Source organism: Canis lupus, chromosome 12, assembly GCF_048164855.1.
Source record: "Canis lupus baileyi chromosome 12, mCanLup2.hap1, whole genome shotgun sequence".
Taxonomy (NCBI): domain Eukaryota; kingdom Metazoa; phylum Chordata; class Mammalia; order Carnivora; family Canidae; genus Canis; species Canis lupus.
Genome location: NC_132849.1, coordinates 28,210,056 through 28,231,871, shown reverse-complemented (window position 1 = coordinate 28,231,871; position 21,816 = coordinate 28,210,056). Strand labels below are relative to the sequence as shown.

Sequence of the window (21,816 nt, the reverse complement as noted above, 5' to 3'; positions counted from 1 at the left end):
TCTGTGTGGGGAGAAGGGTACTGCTAGGGAATTTCTTGGGTACTGCCAACCTAGTGCACCTCGCACTGACTTTGGTCACAGCTGGTGTAAGTCAATTAAATGTCTGAGCTCCACAATGGCTCACTGTCCCACCTGGTGCCCCAGAAGGAAATGGAAGGTGTTCAACAGACCCAGCACCCTTCCAATTAACCTTCCTTTTCGCCTATGCTGCTTCAACTTGGATCCCTGCCATTTGCAAACCAAAGAGCCCTGACTGGGGAGGGGAGGTAACATCACAGAGGTCGAGATAGCAAGAGGTAGCCTGAACCACAGGACGGGTGCTGTCTGTCACAGCAAGGGGACCTCTTCCAGGTGGGGCAATGAGGGAAAACTTCACAGAAGTCAGTAATTACAGCCACTAGTTAGAGGGCGCTTCCTACATACGTCCAGGCAAGTGCGAGTATTTTACATGGAAGCTTTCATTAGCCCTCTGCCAGGAGAGTATCAATGTGCCCATTTTCTAGACTAGAATCTTGAAGTCCAATATAGCTAAGAAAGCTTCACTGAGGTCTCAGAGCTAGGAAATGCGAGAAGCGGGCACAGCCCCAGGGAGTCTAATTTCTGATCTCAGACTCTCAAAGGCTGTACTGTGCTGCCTGCCAAATGTGCATTACACATGTGGGCACCAAGACAGCTTTTTCTGGAACTTGGCAGTGGCCTTTGGTTATTAGAAAGAGGGCTGTGGGGCAGCCCAGATGGCTCAGTGGTTTAGCGCCGCCTGCAGCCCAGGGCCTGATCCTGGAGACCCGGGATCAAGTCCCACGTCGGGCTCCCTGCATGGAGCCTGCTTCTCCCTCTGCCTGTGTCTCTGCCTCTCTATCTCTCTGTGTCTCTCATGAATAAATAAATAAAATCTTTAAAAAAATAAAAAAAGAGGGCTGTGGTGGGGGAGGAGGAAAGATGCTGACAGCCCTACCGTGTCTAGGTCTGCCTCGACTGTCCCAGTGATGGCTGGATCAGCGGCACAGGTCCCCACTGAGCTCCCTGGGGTGTTTTGGGGGGCAGCACCCTGAGACTCCACTCTGTTCACTGCAACAGCTTCTGATGCACCCTCCTCACAGCAGAGCTGGGGATGGGCAGAGTCCTGTTCACCCCTGGGTTTCATCACTGCCATCTCCTCACTGGGCTTTAGGCACTGGGCCAGGAGTCTCCAGGCCTCGGTGTAACCACCTTTCCAGGCCTGGACCTGGGCCATGGCATGATGGGCCCTGGCTGCCCACTCCCACTGAAGCCAGTCCAGGATGTGCATTCTCCACTCCTCTGGGCAATCTTGGAGCACTGGGATCCTCTGGGCCACCTCCTTGGTGAGGACAAGAATGCTCTCCAGAGCCATTAAAAGGTCTTCTTGGCAGGTCCCATACTCCTGACTTCCTGCCACAATTCTCTGTGCAGCGAGGATACCAGACACCATTCTTTCCAGGGAGCTTTCTCGTCTGGTCTGAGGTTCTCTAGAGACAGAGAGCCTTGGACAGAAGGCATCTTGGAAGGCATGTTCATAGTCTGCATTAATGATGCTCAGGTGACCAGTCAGGGCCTTGGTTCGAAAGGAGAGCTCTAAGTAGAGAAGTTCAAAGCGTGTGGACAGGCTGGGAGATGGTTTTGGGGAAGAGGCCAGGATCACTGCCACATCCAGCAGAGCATCTGTGAGCACATGAATTTCCCTGCACAAAAAGGAGACCTCACCTTTAACCTGCACATCTCTGCATAGGAGGCTAGACAGCCTGGCAGCCTCTTGTAGCCTCTGAGAAACATCTGCTGCCTGGGCCAACCCTTCCTGCAGTCCCTGCTGCTCCTTCATGGCTTGTCTCAGGGGCAGCAAGAACAGGCCTTGTCTCCTGCTGAGTCTCTCCATGCACTGGAGTAGGTCTTGGACAGCCACTGACCATAGAAGGCATTCATCCTTAATGCTCTCCTCCCATGACTTAGGGGCTTGGAGGCCATCAGAAGCCAGAATCTTGTCCAATAGCTGTTTGCCATGGGTCTCCACCTCCTCCAATCTGCCTTGCATTTGTAAAAGTGCTTCTGGACGCCCAGTTGAATTAAGGTCCTTCCCTAAATCCAGAGGCCCACTTTTGGCTGCTAGTTGAACCACTGAGGCTAAATTCTGCTGCAGCTCTATGAAAACTGCCATGTTCCCTGGAAGATCAGCTGCTGGGTTGTGACAAAATAGCTGTTGGCACAGAGGGTACCAGTCACCAGCCCTGGCCACCAAACTCTGCCCAGTTTCCTGGGGCCTCCCAGACAGCTGGAGAGCCACTTTCAGAAGCCCATCAGGTCTAGCAGTTGTGCAGTGTGTTATCTCCCTTGTTAGGTCAATACCAGAAGGTGCTGATGTTGGGATTTCTTGGAGTCCAGGCATCTTCTCTGACCCCAGAGCCTCTGGAGGTACATCCATGGCTGCATCCTGCTCCTGCAAGTTAGTGCTAGCTGAGGTCAGTGCCTGGTGGCTCTTGCTCTCTACAGCAAGGATGAGTTTGCTGATGCCTGGGAGTGGAGTGTGCCCCATCTGGGGATGGATGTCAGGAATCAAGAGGTAGGAAAGATTGTTCCTCGGTGGATAGGAGGTGCCTGGGTTGCTTTTCTCCAGCACAGGTTCCCCCTGGTGTTTCAGTGCAGGAGCTGTAGAGTCCAGAAGGCTGGGGAGAATAAAATAAGGTGGTCCCTTAGTAGTGTCAAACCTTTGGACTTGGTTTCGAAGAGGGCTAAGGATATCTGGGTGGTTAGTCCCATCCAGCCCCTCTTGGATGCTCTGGGCTGAATGGATCAGGTGTTTTGCCATGGTTAGAAATGCATCTGTACCCCGAGTGCTGTGCCCACCTGAACAGCACTCAGCAGCTGCACTCAAGAACCGTGAAGACTGGTCCAGCTGCTGGATCAAGACTCTCAGGCCATTCCGGAAAATGGGATCTCGATCTTGGTCCACGTACCTGCTCATCACCTGCACTATGTGTGTGGCTCGACCCTGTAAATACGCCACAAGTTGGGAAAACTCTCTGGAATCTGGGTTCCTCAAAGTCCATTTAAAGAAGTCCAAGTACTTGGTCATTTCTTGAATGGACACACTCAGGAACTCAGGAATATCCAGAACGTCGTCAAAACATGCCAACAAGCCTTCAGATGCCCTGGTCCATGCCTGAAGCAGGGCCTGCAAGGCGGCAGGGCTCCAGTCCAGACCAGACCCTTGGGGGCTCTGTGAGAAAAGTTGCTGCACTCTGACCACAAGCCCCCAAAGGCCTGCCATGGTGACCTCCATGTCTTTGCCAGTTTGTTGTCGCGGGCAGCAAACCAAGACCAAGCGCGCCACTCTGAGCATCTGCTTGGCCTGGTCGTGGAAAGCAGCAAGGCAAAGCTGGAAAGTCTTTGGCAAGGCCTCGCCATCGCACGGGGCGCCGACTGGGCGAGTGGCCAAAGCGGCCCGGACCAGTCTCCGAAGAGGACTTTGCGTGTCGGTGAACGTGTCCAGGATCTGGCGCAGCAGCCCAGTGCGGACTCCCCGGGAGAGGGCCTCTGCCGCGGCCTGCAGCGCGGCGCACTCCTGCCCGGGCTGCAGGCTCCCGGAGGCCCCGCCGGCTCCCGGGGGCCGCTCGATGCGACCCAGGCGCTGGGCGCTGCGCAGCTCCAGCAGCTGGCCGCAGCGGGCCACCAGGCGCAGCCTGTCGGGCGGAGGGGAGCAGGCGGCCAGGCGCATGCAGTGCCACACCACGGCGGCCAGCGGCGCGTCCAGAGGGCCGCCGACGCGCTCGGGCCCCGGCGCCGCCAGCAGCTCGCGCAGCTCCCGCAGGCGCCCGGCGAGCGCGCCGGCCTGAGCGCAGGCGGGGGCCGCGGCGCTGGGCTCCAGCTGCGCCAGGAGCTCGCCGAGGGTCCTCCGGGTCTGGGCGAAAGCGCGGCGCCGGGCAGCGGCCAGCTGAGGGTCGCGCGGACGCTGCAGGCGGCCGCGGGCGGCCTGGAGCAGCGCGGGGACACAGCCCCGCAGCAGGCGGCCGGCGCGGCCCAGGCGCTCCCCGCGCCCCGGCGCGGTCAGGCGGCCCAGGCGCAGCAGCGCCGCGGCCAGGTCCGCGAAGGGCCCGCGCGGGGAGGCCGCAGCGGCCGTGGCCTCCAGCGAGTCCAGGCAGGTCAGGCACCAACCCGCCTCCCGAACCATCTTCCTCGCCGTCGCCGCGTCTTCCAGGAGCAGGACCTGTTCGGGCAGCCAGGGGAAGAGAAGGTTGACCATGCTGGATCGTTCGCGGAGCGAGAGCAAGCAAGGCAGCGGCTTCCCTCCTCCAGGTTTATGAATAGACGCTCCCCCAAACGCCCTCAGCCTAAAGAGTACAGACTCTCGGCCTAGAAAATATAGAAACAAGGTACCTAGGAGTGACCTTCAAAGTAGTTATTTGGCTCCGCTGAAAACGTGAGGCTTCCAAAATTTGAGCTACATTTAATGTGACGGCCAACTTGGTTTTGGAGTGGGCATCTGGTTAGAAGCAGGGCAGTCAACTATCTATGGGGTAACCGACACATAACTAAGGAAAAAGTATTTAGGAGGGACTTATTATTTGGATGAGGCTAATGGGGGCTGGAGAGATGACCTGTCCAAGAAGTGTCTCTGAGAATCTTTCCTAGCCTGATTTTGCCCATCCTGGAGGGATCTATCCAACCCCTGCAACAGAGCTGGTACTCAAACACTTTCCAGAGCCTGCCCTTCTTCCCTCTGCTCCTCCCTCCCATCAGCAGGTGCCCAAAGCCCTCTAGCTTTGCCTTCACATCTCTCCATTTCCAATCTCATTTTAATGAAGATCTGCTAAGTTGCCAATACTGTTCCCCGCACGATAACCCACACTATTAAAGCTCTAATGATGAACGTTAATAATATTGTGGTAATATTTAAGGCATATAGATCCTAATAGGGAGCAATGCCCCAACCTTAAAGAATTGTGCCATATAGTGGAATGTCAGGAAAATGGGGAGTATTTGGAGGCCAAGAGGTTATTCTGCCCCCCTGAGATCCTTCCAGCAGACCGTTTTTATTAGGGGTTGATAAGCTAAGTGTGGGGGATAAGGGAGCACACATGGGTTTAAGGCCACAGACCCTAATTTAGAAGGTCTACTGGCTCCCTAGGGCATCTCCCACACAGCATTTATTAAACTGGTAATGAAGTCTGTGCTGTGATCTTGTTGGAAGCTCGGGCTGGGGTGTCTCTCTGCAAGGGGCATCCACTGTGGGAATAATGTGCCCAATCCATGCTTTCTTGCAATGAGCTATGTCCAACTAACCAGCAAGTAGATCTGATATCAGCCTCACCTTTGTGGTATCCACCAGGATCTGCTGAGCTGTAGTCACTAGTTCCTCCTGGTAGCTTTGACATTCTGGCTGAAGATGGAGCTTCTGAGCTACTAGCATGATGTTCCTCCCAGACAGGATCAGAGACTCAGCAGCAGGCCCCATTTCCTCCCAGAGCCACTCCTCCTCAGAGTCTCCTGCCAGCCTAGACAGACATATTCTCAAACAGCATTACCAATATGTCCATGAATGTAATGATACAAAAAAGAAACATACCCATAAGGAAATTATGATACATAGGATTTACAGAGGACTATGAAGCCCTTAAAGTGGTGAGGTAGGCCTGTATTTACTGTGATAGAAGCCTCTCCAGGACATAATGTTAAGTAAATAAAACCAAATTATACAATAGCATGTATGGCAAGACCTCATTTGTTTTCAATTATGTACCAGGCTACATAGAGAACTATCTATCTAGAGGATAATCAGCAAACTGTGGTTATATCTTGGCATTTAAAAATATGCTTCATTCCTTTTTGAATTCCTCTCTCATTTTCTCTGCAATGAACATGTATAATTACTACAAAAAAACAAACAAACAGGGGATCCCTGGGTGGCTCAGCGTTTTGGTGCCTGCCTTTGGCCCAGGGCGCGGTCCTGGAGTCCCAGGATCGAGTCCCGCATTGTGCTCCCGGCATGGAGCCTGCTTCTCCCTCCTGCTGTGTCTCTGCCTCTCTGTCTCTCTATGTCTATCATAAATAAATAAATAAATCTTTAAAAAATATATAAAAAAACAAACAAACCAAAAAGCCTCTTTTTGTAAGAAATACCTAGAATCTCATTTCAACCCACATTATCAAGAGGAAAGGTTGTGCACAACAAAAATCAATTTCCATGAACACGAATGTCCACAGCAACTGCTTTAATGTGATGCAAACATTTCCCTTTCAATAGTAATCCCTAATTACACAAAACACAGCATAAGTCCCAAGTCCTCTGGCTCCCTTATGATTATTCTTTGCAAATGAAGCTGAGCTCTGGGCCTTTGGAATTGTAGAATGAGAGGACATAGGAGTGCCAGCCAGAGTAATCACTAAGAATCTCCTCTCAGCTTTTGGTCCCTTACGTAGTTGGCAGCCAATTTCAAAGCCCCTCATCCTGGCCTGCTCCAAACATCCCAGCCACCCTCGTGAAAAACATCCCCTGAGTTCCCACTGTGCAGAGTCACACAAACCAAACAACCCAAGCATGGCAAAATGCTGAAACCTTCCGGGTGAAGAATGTGTGACAGCTGTCTCCTTCTCTCACTTTAACTCCTTGTAGAGAACTTGCTCATCAGCTGCAGTTGACATGCAGTCTGCTTGGCCCGTAAATATGACTCGCCACATCCCGGCAGCTGTTCGATTGCAGAGCTTGGACCTTCACCTATGCAGCCTGACTTCCTGGGGTTTCTCATTTCTCAATGTTAAAAGGAGGGGGAGAGAAACAAAGCTGTCAAGGATCAGGGCTGTCTGTGTGAAATGAGGCTGTGGAGTCCTGTGTTAAGGACATTTAAATGGCTACTTCCTAATATACGTTTGAGTACTAAGTGCTTCACACAGAGAATCTCAGTAGATACCCTGTGATGACCTGCTGGACTTCCCCCACGCTCCTCCCTCTTCCTTGAGACCCGGGGAACATTTTTGTTTTCCCCTCACCCCTCATTCCTATCCCTGCTTTTAGATTTGGCTGAGATAGTTTAATGTAATTCATTTGAAGCTACAGTAGGAATTTCCCTTAGCATTTCATTTTCTCTTCCAAGAATTTTGAGTCTAAAGCATTCCAAGACACAATACTATTATCCTGTACAAAGTTCTTTTCTTCTTCATCTTCCCTTAGCTTGAGGTCTCTGGTTTGTTTGTGGGTTTGTGTTGTTAATCATTATTTTTCTTGATTTTCTTGGTTTCTGGAATCGGGGTACATGGTGGTAATAGTCCTTGCACATCCGCACCATATATGTCCTTCCTGTGCTCAGGGGGAATGTAATGGCAAGTGGCCATTCTCTGAGGCAGGCTTTTCCGCTCCGGTGCCCATAGATCTGATTCCAGCACCTTCTGGCCTCCAGAGGTACAGGTGAGAAATCCGAGGCCAGTCTATTCAACACCAGTCTAACTGATTTTCCTTTGTGAATAATCCATTTTTCCTGTGTCTGAAAGCACTTAGAGTTCAGGAATTTTATCAACATATGCTTTATGTGCATCTTTTCTCCACAGTCTCACCGAGAACCCAGGGAACACTTTTTATATATAGATTTGGGTCATTAACAGGCTCAGAGAAATTTTCTTCTATAATTTAATTTTTGCTTCCCCTCAATCTTTTCATTTTTCTCCTTCTAGAAATCCCATTATTTGCAAACTGGGTCTCCTGGTCTTCCAATTCTGCATCTCTTCTCATATAATTTCTATCTTCCTGCTTTCACTCTCTGGTTTGAATTGTATGATTGACGATCACAATTGGAGTCATAACTAAACATTCTCTCTCTCTCTCTCTCTTTTTTACATTCTCTCTTTTTTTAAAAAAAATATTTATTTATTCATGAGAGACACAGAGAGAGATTGAGGCAGAGACACAGGCAGAGGGAGAAGCAGGCTCCATGCAGGGAGCCCAATGTGGGACTCAATCTCAGATCTCCAGGATCGTGCCCTGAGCTGGAAGGCAGACGCTCAACTGCTGAGCCACCCAGGCGTCCCAGTAACTGTAAACATTCTCGAACTTCTGTTTCAAGCTGTGAGGGTACCAGACTAAACTGCTCACCAAGAACAGTTATAAAAGATGGATAAAATAGTTTACTAAACTCAGAGAAGAGCCAAGAACTAAGAGGCACAAAAGCCATATACAAAATGGCAGCTATAGGGCAGCCCGGGTGGCGCAGAGGTTTAGCGCCGCCTTTGGCCCAGGGCGTGACCCTGGATACCCGGGATCGAATCCCACGTCAGGCTCCCTGCATGGAGCCTGCTTCTCCCTCTGCCTCTCTCTCTCTCCTCTCTGTGTATTCTCATGAATAAATAAATGAAATCTTAAAAAAAAAGAAAAAACAAAATGGCAGCTATACCATGACTTCTGAGAAAACAAAAATGAGAATTTAAGTCTTGTCATGATGCCTGGGTGGCTCAGTGGTTGAACATCTGCCTTTGGCTCAGAACATGATCCTGGGTCCTGGGATTGAGTCCCGCATGGGGCTCCGGCGGGGAGCCTGCTTTTCCTCCCTCTTCCTGTGTCTCTGCCTCTCTCTGTGTCATGCATGAATGAATAAATAAAATCTTAAAAGAAAAAAAAGAGTTTAAGTCTTGTCAATGTGAAGGGAACCTGATGAACAGCCCAGGATTTCAGCTGAGACCCCCGCACCCCCCACCCCCTGCAGAAGGCTACATCTTGGAAGTAAGAACAAGTGGGAAATAGGTATCTTCTTACAAAGAGTGAAATTCGTCTTGAATCATCTCAAGGCTTTAATTAGATAAGTGTGACTTTTCCCTACATTAATTGCATACCACAATAAATTAAACTTTCTCTAGAAGGAGACAATACTACATACAAACACTAAAATTTTTCATTCACAATGTACTGCAGTTAATTTTTAAAAATTGACCCCCACATAAAAAAGTAAAAGTGGCACCTCAAATTATTTGGGTAAAGATAGACTTTATGATAAATAGTACTGGGACAACTGAGTAGCCATCTGGAAAAATGTAGTTAGATAGCTATTTCAAAATACACACAAGATTGAATTCTGAATGGATTAGGGAATCTAATGTAAAGTCAAAATTATATAAGTACTTGAAGAAAACACAAATGAATGCCTGTTTAATCTTGGTATAGGGAGGTTTTTGTAACTATGATTCAAAATTCACCCTGGGTGGCTGGGTCGGTTAAGCATCTGTCTTTGACTCCCATCGTGATCCCTGGGTCCTGGGATTGAGCCCTGCTTGGCAGGGAGCCTGCTTCTCCCTCTGCCACTCCCCCTGCTTGTGCTCTCTCTTTGGCTCTCAATCTCTCACTCTCAAATAAATAAATAAAAACCTTTTAAAAATTCAAAAGCAATAAAAAATAGGTCGATAAATTTAACTATATAAAAAATTTTTAATTTGCATGGCAAAATAAATTTTTTTGGCAAAATAAATTATATTAAATCAAATGACATGGCAAACTAGGAGACGATATTTTCAATATATGACAAAGAGCTAATAACTTTAGAATATATAATATATTCAATGTTTATAAGCCTAATATAACTTTGCATTGTACACTTTGCTTTTATCACTTAACAATGGGAGTATTGGATTAATAATGTAACCCAAAATACATTATAAAGGGTTAATAACCTATTATATATTTTGATGTATTCAATATATATCGTGTAATATATTTTAACCAGTAACGTCATTACCAGGAAATTACCACTTCCAACAACATGAAAGTAAACATATATAAAGTTATTCATTGCCATGGACTCCTGGATGGCTCAGTGGTTGAGCCCCCTGCTTTCAGCTCAGGGCATGATCCTGGAGTTTAGGGATTGAGTCCTACATTGGGTTCCCTAAGGGGAGCCTGCTTCTCCCTCTGCCTATGTCTCTGCCTCTCTCTCTCTGGGTCTCTCATGAATAAATAAATAAAATCTTAAAAAAAAAGTTATTCATTGCCACATCGTTTGTAATTTCAACTTTTGGGAACAATCTAAATGCCCAATATAGGAAAGTGGTTAAGTAAATTATGGTGCACTCATACAAATGATGGAATGTTATGCCATTGTGTAAAAAAGCAAAGAAAATTTCTATGAAATGACATGTGAGATCTCCAGGATATACTGTTAAGTAAAATAATTAGAATGCAAACTATGTCTACAGTATGTTACCCTTATGTAAAAAGGAAAATATAAGAAAATACGCATGTTATTATTTTATTTTATTCTATTTTATTATTATTATTTTTTAAGTAGTCTCCATGCCCAACGTAGTGTCCAACATGGGGCTTGAACTCACAACAACCCTGAGATCAAGACCTGAGCTGAGATCAAGAGTTGGATGCTTAACTGACTGAGCCCCACAGGCACCCCTAAGAAAATATACGTGTTAAAATCAACTAGCATGTGGAGGAAAACCCAAAAATGACATGCAAAAAGGAAAAAATTAACTAGTTAATAAAGTTGTCAGAATTCTAGGATGGACCCAAAATTCTCATCCTTTCGTGCACACTACCTGTATAATGGTCTCCCCTTATATGTGGGTGGGACCTTCAAATAAGATGAGATGTTGTTCTATGATCAAGTTGTGCTATGTGGAAAAGGAGATGTTGTTAGATGTAATTAGAATCTCTAATCATTTGGCTTGAGTTAATAAAAATGGGGATATCTTGGATGGGGCTGACCAAATCAGGTGACCCTTCAAAAGAGGGTATGTGGGTCCTTCTTGAAGAGACAGATTTGAAGAAGCAAGGATATTCTCTGGTTGGCCTAGAAGAAGCAAATTGCCACATTGTGGAGAAGACCAGGTCTCAATTCTGCAACCCTGAGAAACAATTCTGCCAATGACTAGTGAGCTTGGAAAAGGGACTCAAGCCTCAGATATTACAGCCCTAGCTGCCACCTGAGTCACACAGCTCACCCAGTCTGCTGAGACCCGAAGCAGTGGACCAGCTCCTGACCCACAGACACTGTGAGATAATAAATATGTGCTGTTTCAGACTGTGGCAACTTGAAATGCAACAGTACAAAACTAATATGATGACAAATGGGTAACATAGCAACTCTGAAAGAGGTGAGGAAAAAAAAAAAAAGAACTAGCCTAAGTAACTGGAGAACAGTGTTTTTCCTGGATAGGGTCAGGTTAAAAACAGTAAGAACTACACACAAATACTGCTCTTTAGTTAGTCCATTTGTTTCTCACATGGGGTATAGGTTAAGTTTGCAACTCTTTGATGTGTACCCTAGGGTTGAAGAGATCAGTGGATATATTGTGGATGGTGAGAGCCAGGATTCTCACCGTTGGAGAAAGAAGATCCCAATAAGGAAATGGGAAGGTAGGGAAGGACCTTGTGGTGTTAGATTAGAACCGGAAGGGCACCTGGGTGGCTCAGTGGTTGAACATCTGCCTTTGACTCAAATCATGATCCCAGGATCCTGGGATGGAGTCCCACATCGGGCTCCCCACAGGGAACCTGCTTCTCCCTCTGCTTATGTCTCTGCCTCTCTCTGTATGTCTCTCATGAATAAATAAATAAAATCTTAAAAAAAAAAAGTTTAGAACTAGAGATACCAGTATGAGATAGATAAACTTATGCAATTTTTTTACATGAATAAAAAAGGAAAAGGGAGAGACAGGGAAAGAAAATAGAATGGGAAGAGGGAGTGCAAAGGAGAGAGAGAAAAAGGGGAACTATCTGTAATCAATATATACCAGGATATTCACAGTGGTTATCTTTAGGCAGTAGGCTTGTGGACAATTATTTTCTTCCTCATTGCATTCATATTTTCTAAATGTTTGTCATAAGATACATTTTAAGCAAAAGGAAACATGTACTTGTACAGACCTCTTCTTGTGGGGTCTTTCCTGAAGCCCTGTCTTGCTCCCAACACTAGTCTGCTGACGTGGCAGGTTCTCTCTGGCTTCCTGAGAGCTTACCCAGCAGAGAGAGACAGGGGAACTTGCCAGCCAGACACTTATCACATTTTGTGCTGATTGCCTCCATTTGGCCTATCTTGAGAAGTGCTCAAGGAGTTGCCCTGAAAGCCCATGGAGCCAAATCCAAGTCAGAATATGAATTATTTGCAGTATTGTCCTGATTGGTGACCTGGATCATTTCCCATGGTCATGAGCACAGATAATTCTCTTTCTAAATATTTTACTTGCCTGAAACAGACAATACAAAAAAGGCATTCATACTGAAACAGACAAAAAAGATGTTTACCTATTCTCAAAATTTTGTGTGCTTTTTTTGTGGTTATAAATGCATTACATTAAAAAAACTTGGAATGTACAAAAGAGTATTACTATAAAACACCTAAGTACATTGTTAAATATTCTGGCAAGTTTCTTTCTATGATTTTTTTTCTTTTTACATAACTGGAGTCAGATCATATCCAGTCCCCAACTCTATATTTTTTGTATGTGTGTGTTGCAATATATATAACAAATACAGGGATGCCTGGGTAGCTTAGTGGTTGAGTATCTGCCTTTGGCTCAGGTCATGATTCCAGAGCCCTGGGATTGAGTCCTGCGTCGGGCTCCACCCAGGGAGTCTGCTTCTCCCTCTGCCTATGTCTCTGCCTCTCTCTGTGTGTCTCTCATGAATAAATAAGTAAAATATTTTTAAAAGCCACAAATATATATTTGAAATATACATATAAATATAACAGAATTTACCAGCTTATCTATTTAAAAAATATTTTATGATGACATAAGATATTTCATCTTCCCAAACTGAGTACAATCCAGTTATTTGTAGAAAGTCCCTCAGCTTGGGTTTGTCTGTTTTATTAACAGATTCTCATTATCCATTTTAGGAAGTAATTCCCCAGAAATGGTGCTTTGTCCTTCTCACTGCATCACATCAACAGGCATATCGTATTTTTCTCCCAATAATAATAATGTTAACTTTGATCACTCAGGTAAGGCCTTCTCTTCCTTAAAACTACTACTTTCGGGGGTCTGCCGTGGAAACAAAATGATGAAGGGGACGTCATCGTTTGGAAGCGTTGCAATAAGACATGTTGTGCCACCACTGTGGCTCTAAGGCCTACCACCTACAGAAGTCCGTCCACCTGTGGCAAATGTGGTTAGCCTGCCAAGCGGAAGAGAAAGTATAACTGGAGTGCCAAGGATAAAGGATAAAAATTCCACTGGGACTGGTCCAATGAGGCTCCTAAAAATTGTATACTGCAGATTCAGGCATGGATTCCCTGAAGGAACGACACCTAAGCCCAAGAGGGCAGCTGTTGCAGTTCATCTTAAGGATTTCAATGATTAGTCACAATAAACATTCTGGTTTTAATAAACAAAACAAAAAATGACTACTTTCTCCTTTGTAGTTAATAAAAACTTTGCCAGAAGATACCTTGAGACATTATAAATATCTTGCTCCTATTAAACATTTGCCCACCAATTTTAGCATCCACTGGGAACCCTTGCTGGAACAGTTGTTATGACAGCTTCATACTTTTTCAGTCTTCATTCTAGCTCTATATTAGCTTACAATTTTTGTTTGGTAACCACATAAAATAATGCTACAAATTTCCCCTAACAAATGTTCATCCACATTTTTAGCACCTATTTTGTATTTTATGTTTCACCATAAAGTTATATCATGCTTTACTAAACTAGGACATTTAGCTTGTTTCTACCTCGTCACGAATTTTTAATTTTCCAGAAAAAGAGTATCTACCCATTTTAATTTGCATTTTTGTTAATTGTTGCATTTTCTGTTTGCTCCATTGCTCCTGAAGGCAGGAACTGTGAACGTCTTATTCACTGCTATATTTCAGCACTTAGAATAGTACCTGCCACCTTACTACATGGTCAATTAATACTTGTTGGATGAAAGAGAGAAATACCAGGCCACCTGAGTGGCTTTGTTGGTTAACCTACCAACTCTTGGTTTCTGCTCAGGTCATGATCTCAGGGTTGTGGGATCCAGCCCTGTGCTGGGCTCTGTGCTCAGCAGGGAGTCTGCTTGGGATTCTGTCCCTTTCTTTCTCTCTTTCACCCACTCTCTCTCTCTCAAATAAATTAAAAAACCTTTTTCAAAAAAAGAGAGGAATATTTATGAGACCTCTTTTATTTTAAAGATATATCTGAGGCTCCTGGGTGCTCAGGGTCCTGGGATCAAGTCCCACATGGGGCTCCCTGCTCAGCAGAATGTCTGCTTCTCCCTCTCCCTCTACCCCTCCCCTCTGTTTGTGCGTTCTCTTTCTCTCTCAAATAAATAAATAAATAAATAAAATCTTTAAAAAAAAAAGATATACCAGAAGCAATCGCTCATTAGCTACGGTATGCTAGGCACTGTGCTCAGGGACTTGTGTGGATTATTCTCATACACCGATGACAGTCCTATGACAGAGGTTTGGTTATTATCTACCTTTACAGATGAGGCACCCACAGATTTAAGAAGTTAGCCATGGCCAGACAACTAGCAAGGGGCTGAGGCCAGCATTCAAACACAGGCAGTCTAGCTGCTGAGCTTATGTTAAGTTTGGGGCAGTGAAAATGTAAAACTTTTGTTGTAGTATGCAACTCTGTTTCAAGTATAGAGTTCAGTTTTGTTGAACTGGGCTCTTTCACATGGACCCTGGAACTAAATTTAATACGGAAAAAAATTCCCATGCAGGTTAACTAATAATCAGGCCCAATGCACTGAATGACAGCTAATGAAAATTCTGTTTAGACAACTCTGAAAAGTCTTATCTCTACCATAAGAAATAATCTGTGAAAGAAGAACGAACCTAGAAACTTTGATGGAACATACAATTGCTTCTTAGTAGGAAACCGAACTAATCCTGAAATGTTTGTATATTGAAAGTATACCCCAGGGCACCTGGGTGGCTCAGTCAGTTAAGTGTCTACCTTTGGCTCGGGTCTTGATCCCGGGGTCCTGGGATTGAGTTCCCCCTAGGCTCCCTGCTCTACAGGGAGTCGGCTTCTCCCTCTACCCCTACCCCCTGATTGTGCTCTCTTGCTCTCTCTCATGGACTCAATCTCTGTCTCAAATAAACAAATAAAATCTTTTTTAAAAAAATGAAAATACACCCCAGACTGTCTGGGTGACTCAGTTAAGTGACTGACTCTTGGTTTGGTTTTAGGTCATAATCTCAGGGTCGTGAGATCGAGTCCTGAACCAGGCTCCATGTTGAGGGTGGATCTGCTTGGGCTTCTTTCTCTCCCTGTACACTCTCCCTCTCTTCCTCAAGTAAATAAAGCAAAGAGAAGAAAGATTAGTTAGGGTTATGTACACCCTGACTAATAAGTAGGATTTGCTTTATGTTATACCAATTTATTTTTCCACCTGACTTCTTTCCAAAGCATTTAAGAATACCGTAACAAGGCTCTTCTTCTTCTGCAAGCTTGTCAGGGAAAAGGGCTAGAGTTCTTTGAAATTATTACCTTTTAGCAACTTGCACAAAGTCTTCACTTGCTTGAGCCAATTCCTCTGCCATCTTCTCTAAACAGGCAAATGCTTCAATTTCCTTGTCTTTCCTCTCCATCAAAATGATCAGATGGCAAAGCTGGACAGTCATTGGAGAGATGATTCTCTCAATGGCCTTGTTCTGTATCATGGAGCCAATGTCTTCTGAGAGGAAAGATTCCATCCCTTCCAGTCTGTGAACAGAAGTGTGACATGGTCTTAGCCCATGCTGACTCACATGTATCAATATTTCTCTGACTTGATGTTCATCTAATTTAATCTCTACAAGGGGAAAGACATCTACAAAATATTAAAGAGCTAAATAGGGGTAATTTGCAGGACCTTGCAAGAATAGAATATATTGTGGCCTAGCAGCAACATGTAAAAAAGTAAAATAAGGACATGTGAGGTTCAGAGGAAGGAAAATGGGATGGAAAACAGACTCATGCATGCAAACTGAATGACCTAGGGACCAGTTTAAGCAATGGTTAGTCTAATTATGAAGACATGGCTGAGGTTTTCATTATTTGTAGAACTACATACAGTAGAGGGAAGAACGCTCCATGGAGCTTCTCAGAACAAGGGATGAAAGCCATGTAGCAAGAGAAAATTCTCTCTTAGGTTGAATGGGCATCTCCAATCAAAATCTCAAAAATCCTAGGAGTACTATTACTTGGGGGTTAATAAACTTCCTTCCCCTGGTGGCATACAAGCTGAATGACAACTTGAGGATATTATATAGAAATTTCAAGCATTGTGTGTTCAAATGGACAAAATTCCAAGACTGAAATGTTTGATCAATAATTACAAGAGTGTAGCCACATACAGCGAACCAATAAGGGAGGAAAACATGGCATTTTTGCTTACCTTGATGAGAAGACACCTCCCACTCTCTGAGCCAAAGAGCAGACCCCTGGATTCACTTTAACTGTAAGAAACCAAGTTTGGGTGGTTTTTTGTGTTTTGTTTTCTAAAATTCAGCAACAGGAATCTATTTACATCCACACTACAGTTCGAGACTGTGGCATTGCCCAGCAACTGTTAGCTGACTCTGCTACTGACGTCACAGACAGGATTGCTAACAAGCAAACATCATAATTTATGCATGGAGCTATGGAAAGTCTGCTGTTTCTGCAATATTAAAAGTGCTGCTTATCTACAAAAATAAGAACAAGATTAAAGTATGAGAAAAAAGCTAACTTGTTTTAATCAGTCCAGTCATAAAAACAAAACTTAACTAGGAGTCTTTAGACAGTTTTGTTGTTGGGAATGAGAAGAAATTTGGCACCAGGGCTAATAAAAGGCAGATGATGAATCACTGAGCAGTTTAATTAACTTGGATTCTTTCTAGTTCCCTTGTGTGAATTTTTACAAGAATTTGTTGAGGAAATATTCTGGCTATTTCTTGGAACAGTAAGAGTAATTGGGTTTAAACTGGAGGAAAAATAGACTTTAAAATTTTTAAAAAGATCTTATTTATTCATAAGAGACACACACATAGAGAAGCAGAGACACAGGCAGAGGGAGAAGCAGGCTCCCTGCAGGGAGCCCGATGCGGGACTCGATCCCAGGATCCTGGGATCTAGCCCTGAGTCAAAGGCAGACGCTCAACCACTGAGCCACTCAGGAGTCCCTAGACTTCACTTTGTATTAATTCATATTGTGTTCCAGATGTTTTCCACACATCAGCTCACTTATTCCATACAACAATTTAATTAGGTGTTATTAAGTTCACTTTCTGAGTGAAGAAACTGAAGACTGGGGCATATGAATGCTACCAAATCTCTGAGGATGATTTCCTATTCAAATTAGCACCCGTTCCTGGATTTTCAATAAATTCCTAAAGATTACAGCTGTTTGAGTTGTGTCTGGTCAGGAAAACAGAAACCATTCTAGGTATTTAAAGTGGAGGGAATTTGGTTGAAGAAATTAATTACAACACTGTTAGGAGGGACAGTGATTGAGGCAGGACTTCTGGTAATGATTGAACAAGAAGACTCTCAAATACTCTTCCCTAAAAGCAACTATAAAGATAGACGAAATTGCCCTAAAACAACCATTTCAGCACTCTGGAAATTGGTCAAAGGCATACAACAATCTGAGGAGTGCTTATGCTTGAGCAATTGCTTTGTGCAGCATTACGGCATTCTAGTCTGGTGCTGAGTCCATCTATGGCCTCAATGTGAGGTTCTGTCAGGGAGGGAAATCCATAAGAACCAGTAGCTTCTCTATTGCCATTGAAAAGGGCTCACTCTAAAAAAAAAAAAAGAAAAAAAGAAAAGGGCTCACTCTGTTTGGAGCAGCGGATGATGACACCCAGATTCTCTGTCAGTGAAAGTGATTTCCCAGAGGCAGAAGAGTCTATGTCTATCACAAGACATACTATCCTTTAGCCTATAGGGGAATGGCACCAGATGATAATTCAAATCAATAGAGAGCAATGAAGAATTTCTATATTGCTACTTATATAAGTAATTATCAAAACCATACACACATTTTTCTCTTTTCTCTTAACAGACTTAAAAATATAAGATTATGTAAAATAATAACTATAACACTGTATTGTTGGATTTACAAGAATCAAAGCATGAAAGAGGAGAAAATAAAACTACATTAAAGCAAATTTTCAGGGCAGTCCGGGTAGCTCAGCGGTTTAGCGATGCCTTCGGCCCAGGGCGTGATCCTGGAGACCTGGGATCGAGTCCCACGTCGGGCTTCCTGCATGGAGCCTGCTTCTCCCTCTGCCTGTGTCTCTGTCTCTCTCTGTGTCTCTCATTTATAAATAAATAAAATCTTTAAAAAACAAAGCAAATTTTCATTATCTTAACAGAATTAAAATGTATTAAATTGCAGCAAATATTTTTAAAAGTTAAGATGCACATTATAATCCTAAAAGAAACAACAGGAAAATAACTTAAAAAAAAAATACTAAAGGTAGGGGCACCCGGATGGCTTAGTCAGTAGAGGATGCAACTCTTGATCATGGGGTTGTAGATTCAAGCCCCATGTTGGGTGTAGAGATTACTTTTTTTTTTTTTGAGATTACTTTTTAAAAATGAAATATTTGGGATGCTTGGACGGCTCAGCGGTTGAGTGCTTGCCTTTGGCCCAGGGCGTGATCCTGGAGTCCTGGGATTGAGTTCCACATTGGGCTCCCTGCATAGAGCCTGCTTCTCCCTGTGCCTATGTCTCTGCCTGTCTCTCTCTGTGTGTGTGTCTCTCATGAATAAATAAATAAAATCTTTAAAAAAATAAAAATGAAATATTTTATTTATTAAAAATGAAATATTTAAAAAAGTAAAATATTTTATTTTTAAGATTTTACTTATTTGAGAGAGTGAGCTCATGAACCTGAGCATGTGCACATGAGCTAGGGAGGCTGAGCACAGAGACTGACAGAGGGTTCAATCTCACTACCCTGAGATCATGACCTGAGCCACAACCAGGAGTCAGACACTTAACCAACTAAGCCACCCTGGCACCCCCCCAAAATAAAACATTAAAAAAAATACTAAAGGTAACCAACAATTAATTAAAATTGCACATGAGGGGCACCTGACTGGCTTAGTCAGTAGAGCATGTGACTTGATCTCAGAGCTGTGAGTTCAAGCCCCATGTAGGGTATGGAACATACTTAGAAAAATAAAATAAAATAGCATACTAAAAATATTTATTTTTAAAAGAAGACAATCAAGAAGGAGAACATAGAAAACAAATAGCAAAATGACAAACATATAAATAATATCAATAATTATATTAAATCTGAATTCTCTAAACACTCTAATCAAAACAGAGATCAACAGACAGCATAAAAAAAGCAAGACCCAGGGGTGCCTGGGTGACTTGGTCAGTTAAGTGATCAACTCTTGATTTTGGCCTAAGGTCATGATCTCAGGGTTGTGAGATTGAGCCCTGCCTTGGGTTCCACACTCAGTGGGGAGTCTGCTTGAGATTCTCTCTCAAGCCTCTGCCCCTCACACTCATGTTCTCTCTCTCTGAAATAAATAAATAAATCTTAAAAAAAAAAAAGTAAGACCTAATTATATCTACAAGAGACACAAACTTGATTCAAAAACACAAATGGGTGGAAAGTAAAGTGAATGGGTATAAGCTATCCCTTGTAAAAGAGAGGGAGAGTGCTCTGCTGGGTTGAACAATGTCCTTCCAAATTTCATGTTTACCCAGAACCTAGGAAAGCAACTTTATTTAAAAATGAGATCTCTGAAAGATGTAATCAAGTTAAGGTCATACTAGATTAGAGTAGGCCCTAATTCAATGGCTGATATCCTTGTAAAGAGGAGAGAAACTCACACAGAATGCCATGTAATGATGGAGGCAGAAATTGGAGTGATATAAGCCAAGAGCACCAGAAACTGCTGACAACTATCAGATGGTAGGACGAGAAAGGGTAGGATTCTTCCCTAAAGCCTTGAGAAAATGCATGGGTCTGATGACACATTAATTTCAGACTTCTGGCTTCAGAACTGTGAGAGATCAATTTCTGTTTTAAGCCACCCAGTTTGTTAGCATCCCTAAAAAAAAAAAAAAAAAAAAAAAAAAAATGAATACACACTTCTGTTATTATAAAATAGTCTTTAAGACAATAATATTGTTATAGACAAAAAGACACATTTCATAAGGATAAAAAAGGTAAATATGTCATAAAATATAACACCTAGAAGTGTAAATGTGCCTTACAATAGAGCCCCAAAATATATGAAACTAAAACCAACAGAACAAAAAGGAGAAATAATACATTTATAGTTGTAGATTTCACAACCCAATTTTAATTAAGGGTGACTGGCTGGCTCAGTCAGGAGAGCATGCAACTCTTAATCTTGGGGTCATGAATTCAAGCCTCATATTAGGGGTAGAGTTTACCTAAAAAAATATAAAATCCAATTTTAAATAATTAATAGAAAAATTGATCAGAAAATTAGGAAAACTTGAACAGTACTATCAACCAAGGCACCGTAATTAGCATATACAGAACACTCCACACAATGACTGGAGAATATGCATTCTTTACTTCAAGCACACGTGGCACTTTTCCAAGATAGACCACATGCTGTGCTGTAAGAGTCTCAATAAATAAAAGGGATTAGAATTATGCAAAGTATATTCTCTGATCCCAATAGACTTAAATTAGAAATCAACAACAGAAAGACATTTGGAAAATCCTTGAATATTTAAAAATTGAACAACACATTAAAAAAATAGCCTATAGATCAAAGAAGAAATCACAAGGGACCTTAGGAACTGTCTTGAATTGAATGAACATGAAGTACAACAGATCAAAACATATCAGATACAGCTAAGGCAGTAGTTAGTGGGAAATTTATAGCTTTAAAATCCATAAAAAGAAAAAAATCAGTAAATTAGAATTTATTGAAATTTAAAACTTTTGCACTATAAAAGATATCATTAAAAATGAAAAGATAAACCGCAGACTAGGAGAAATATTTACCAGTCATATATCTGACAAAAGGCTTGTATCCAAAGTATTTAAAGAATTCTTGGGATCCCTGGGTGGTGCAGCGGTTTGGCGCCTGCCTTTGGCCCAGGGCGCAATCCTGGAGACCCGGGATCGAATCCCACGTTGGGCTCCCGGTGCATGGAGCCTGCTTCTCCCTCTGCCTGTGTCTCTGCCTCTCTCTCTGTGTGACTATCATAAATAAATAAAAATTAAAAAAAAAAAAAGAATTCTTGAGGCATCTGGGTGTTTCAGTTGGTTGAGTGATGCTTTCTCAGTTTCAGCTCAGGTCATGATCTCAGGGTCCTGCGACTGAATCCCAAGTTGGGCTCCCCACTCAGCAGGGAGTCTGCTTGAGCATTCTCTCTTTCTCTCTCTCTTCCTCCCCCTCTGCCACTTCCCCTGTTCATGTGCTCTCTAAACAAACAAACAAATAAATAAAATATTTTTAAAAATTAAAATTAAAACAATGATACCAAGTGTTAACAAGGTTTCAAAGAGATCCTTTCTTATTGCTGGCAGGAATGTAAAATGGTACATCCCCTTTAGAAAGCAGTTTGGTAGTATCTTAAAAAGTTAAACATAAAATTTATCAGAGGAGGCAGCAATTCAATTCTTAGGAATCCACCCAAGATGGAGCATGCTGTTTCAGCTGGGCCACAACCAGTATTCCAGACAGGCTGAGAGGTGATCTGCCTAGAGGAGCAGGAGGTTGGTTTTTTTGGAGTGGAGGCTTGGAGCTGAAATGAGAATTTCAGTAGGATCACTGAGAAGACAATAGAAGAATCACTCTTTTGCTCTACTCTAGGACTGGGAACTCTAAAAGGGGTGGGTAGTCTTTCCCTTTCAGTAGAAACATCAGGGACACTTGGATGGTCTTTCCAGCTTTGGGAGA

At 43.4% G+C, this 21,816-nt stretch overlaps 1 protein-coding gene and 1 pseudogene across 1 annotated transcript in view; one reads left to right on the top strand and one right to left on the bottom strand.

The window, feature by feature from the left end:
* The window catches only part of LOC140600793 (uncharacterized), a 39,724-nt gene that overhangs the window by 11,513 nt on the left and 6,395 nt on the right, over positions 1–21,816 (bottom strand). Inside the window, exons 3-8 of the mRNA XM_072768934.1 lie at positions 20,916–21,113; positions 19,760–19,980; positions 16,316–16,376; positions 15,427–15,642; positions 5,321–5,504; positions 956–4,216 (exon numbers count right to left, since the gene is read on the bottom strand). Coding sequence (XP_072625035.1) covers positions 956–4,216; positions 5,321–5,504; positions 15,427–15,642; positions 16,316–16,376; positions 19,760–19,907 — 3,870 coding nt within the window. The 5' untranslated portion in view covers positions 19,908–19,980; positions 20,916–21,113. The remainder of the gene's footprint in view (positions 1–955; positions 4,217–5,320; positions 5,505–15,426; positions 15,643–16,315; positions 16,377–19,759; positions 19,981–20,915; positions 21,114–21,816) is intronic.
* LOC140601861 (large ribosomal subunit protein eL37 pseudogene) lies at positions 12,995–13,297 on the top strand (annotated as a pseudogene).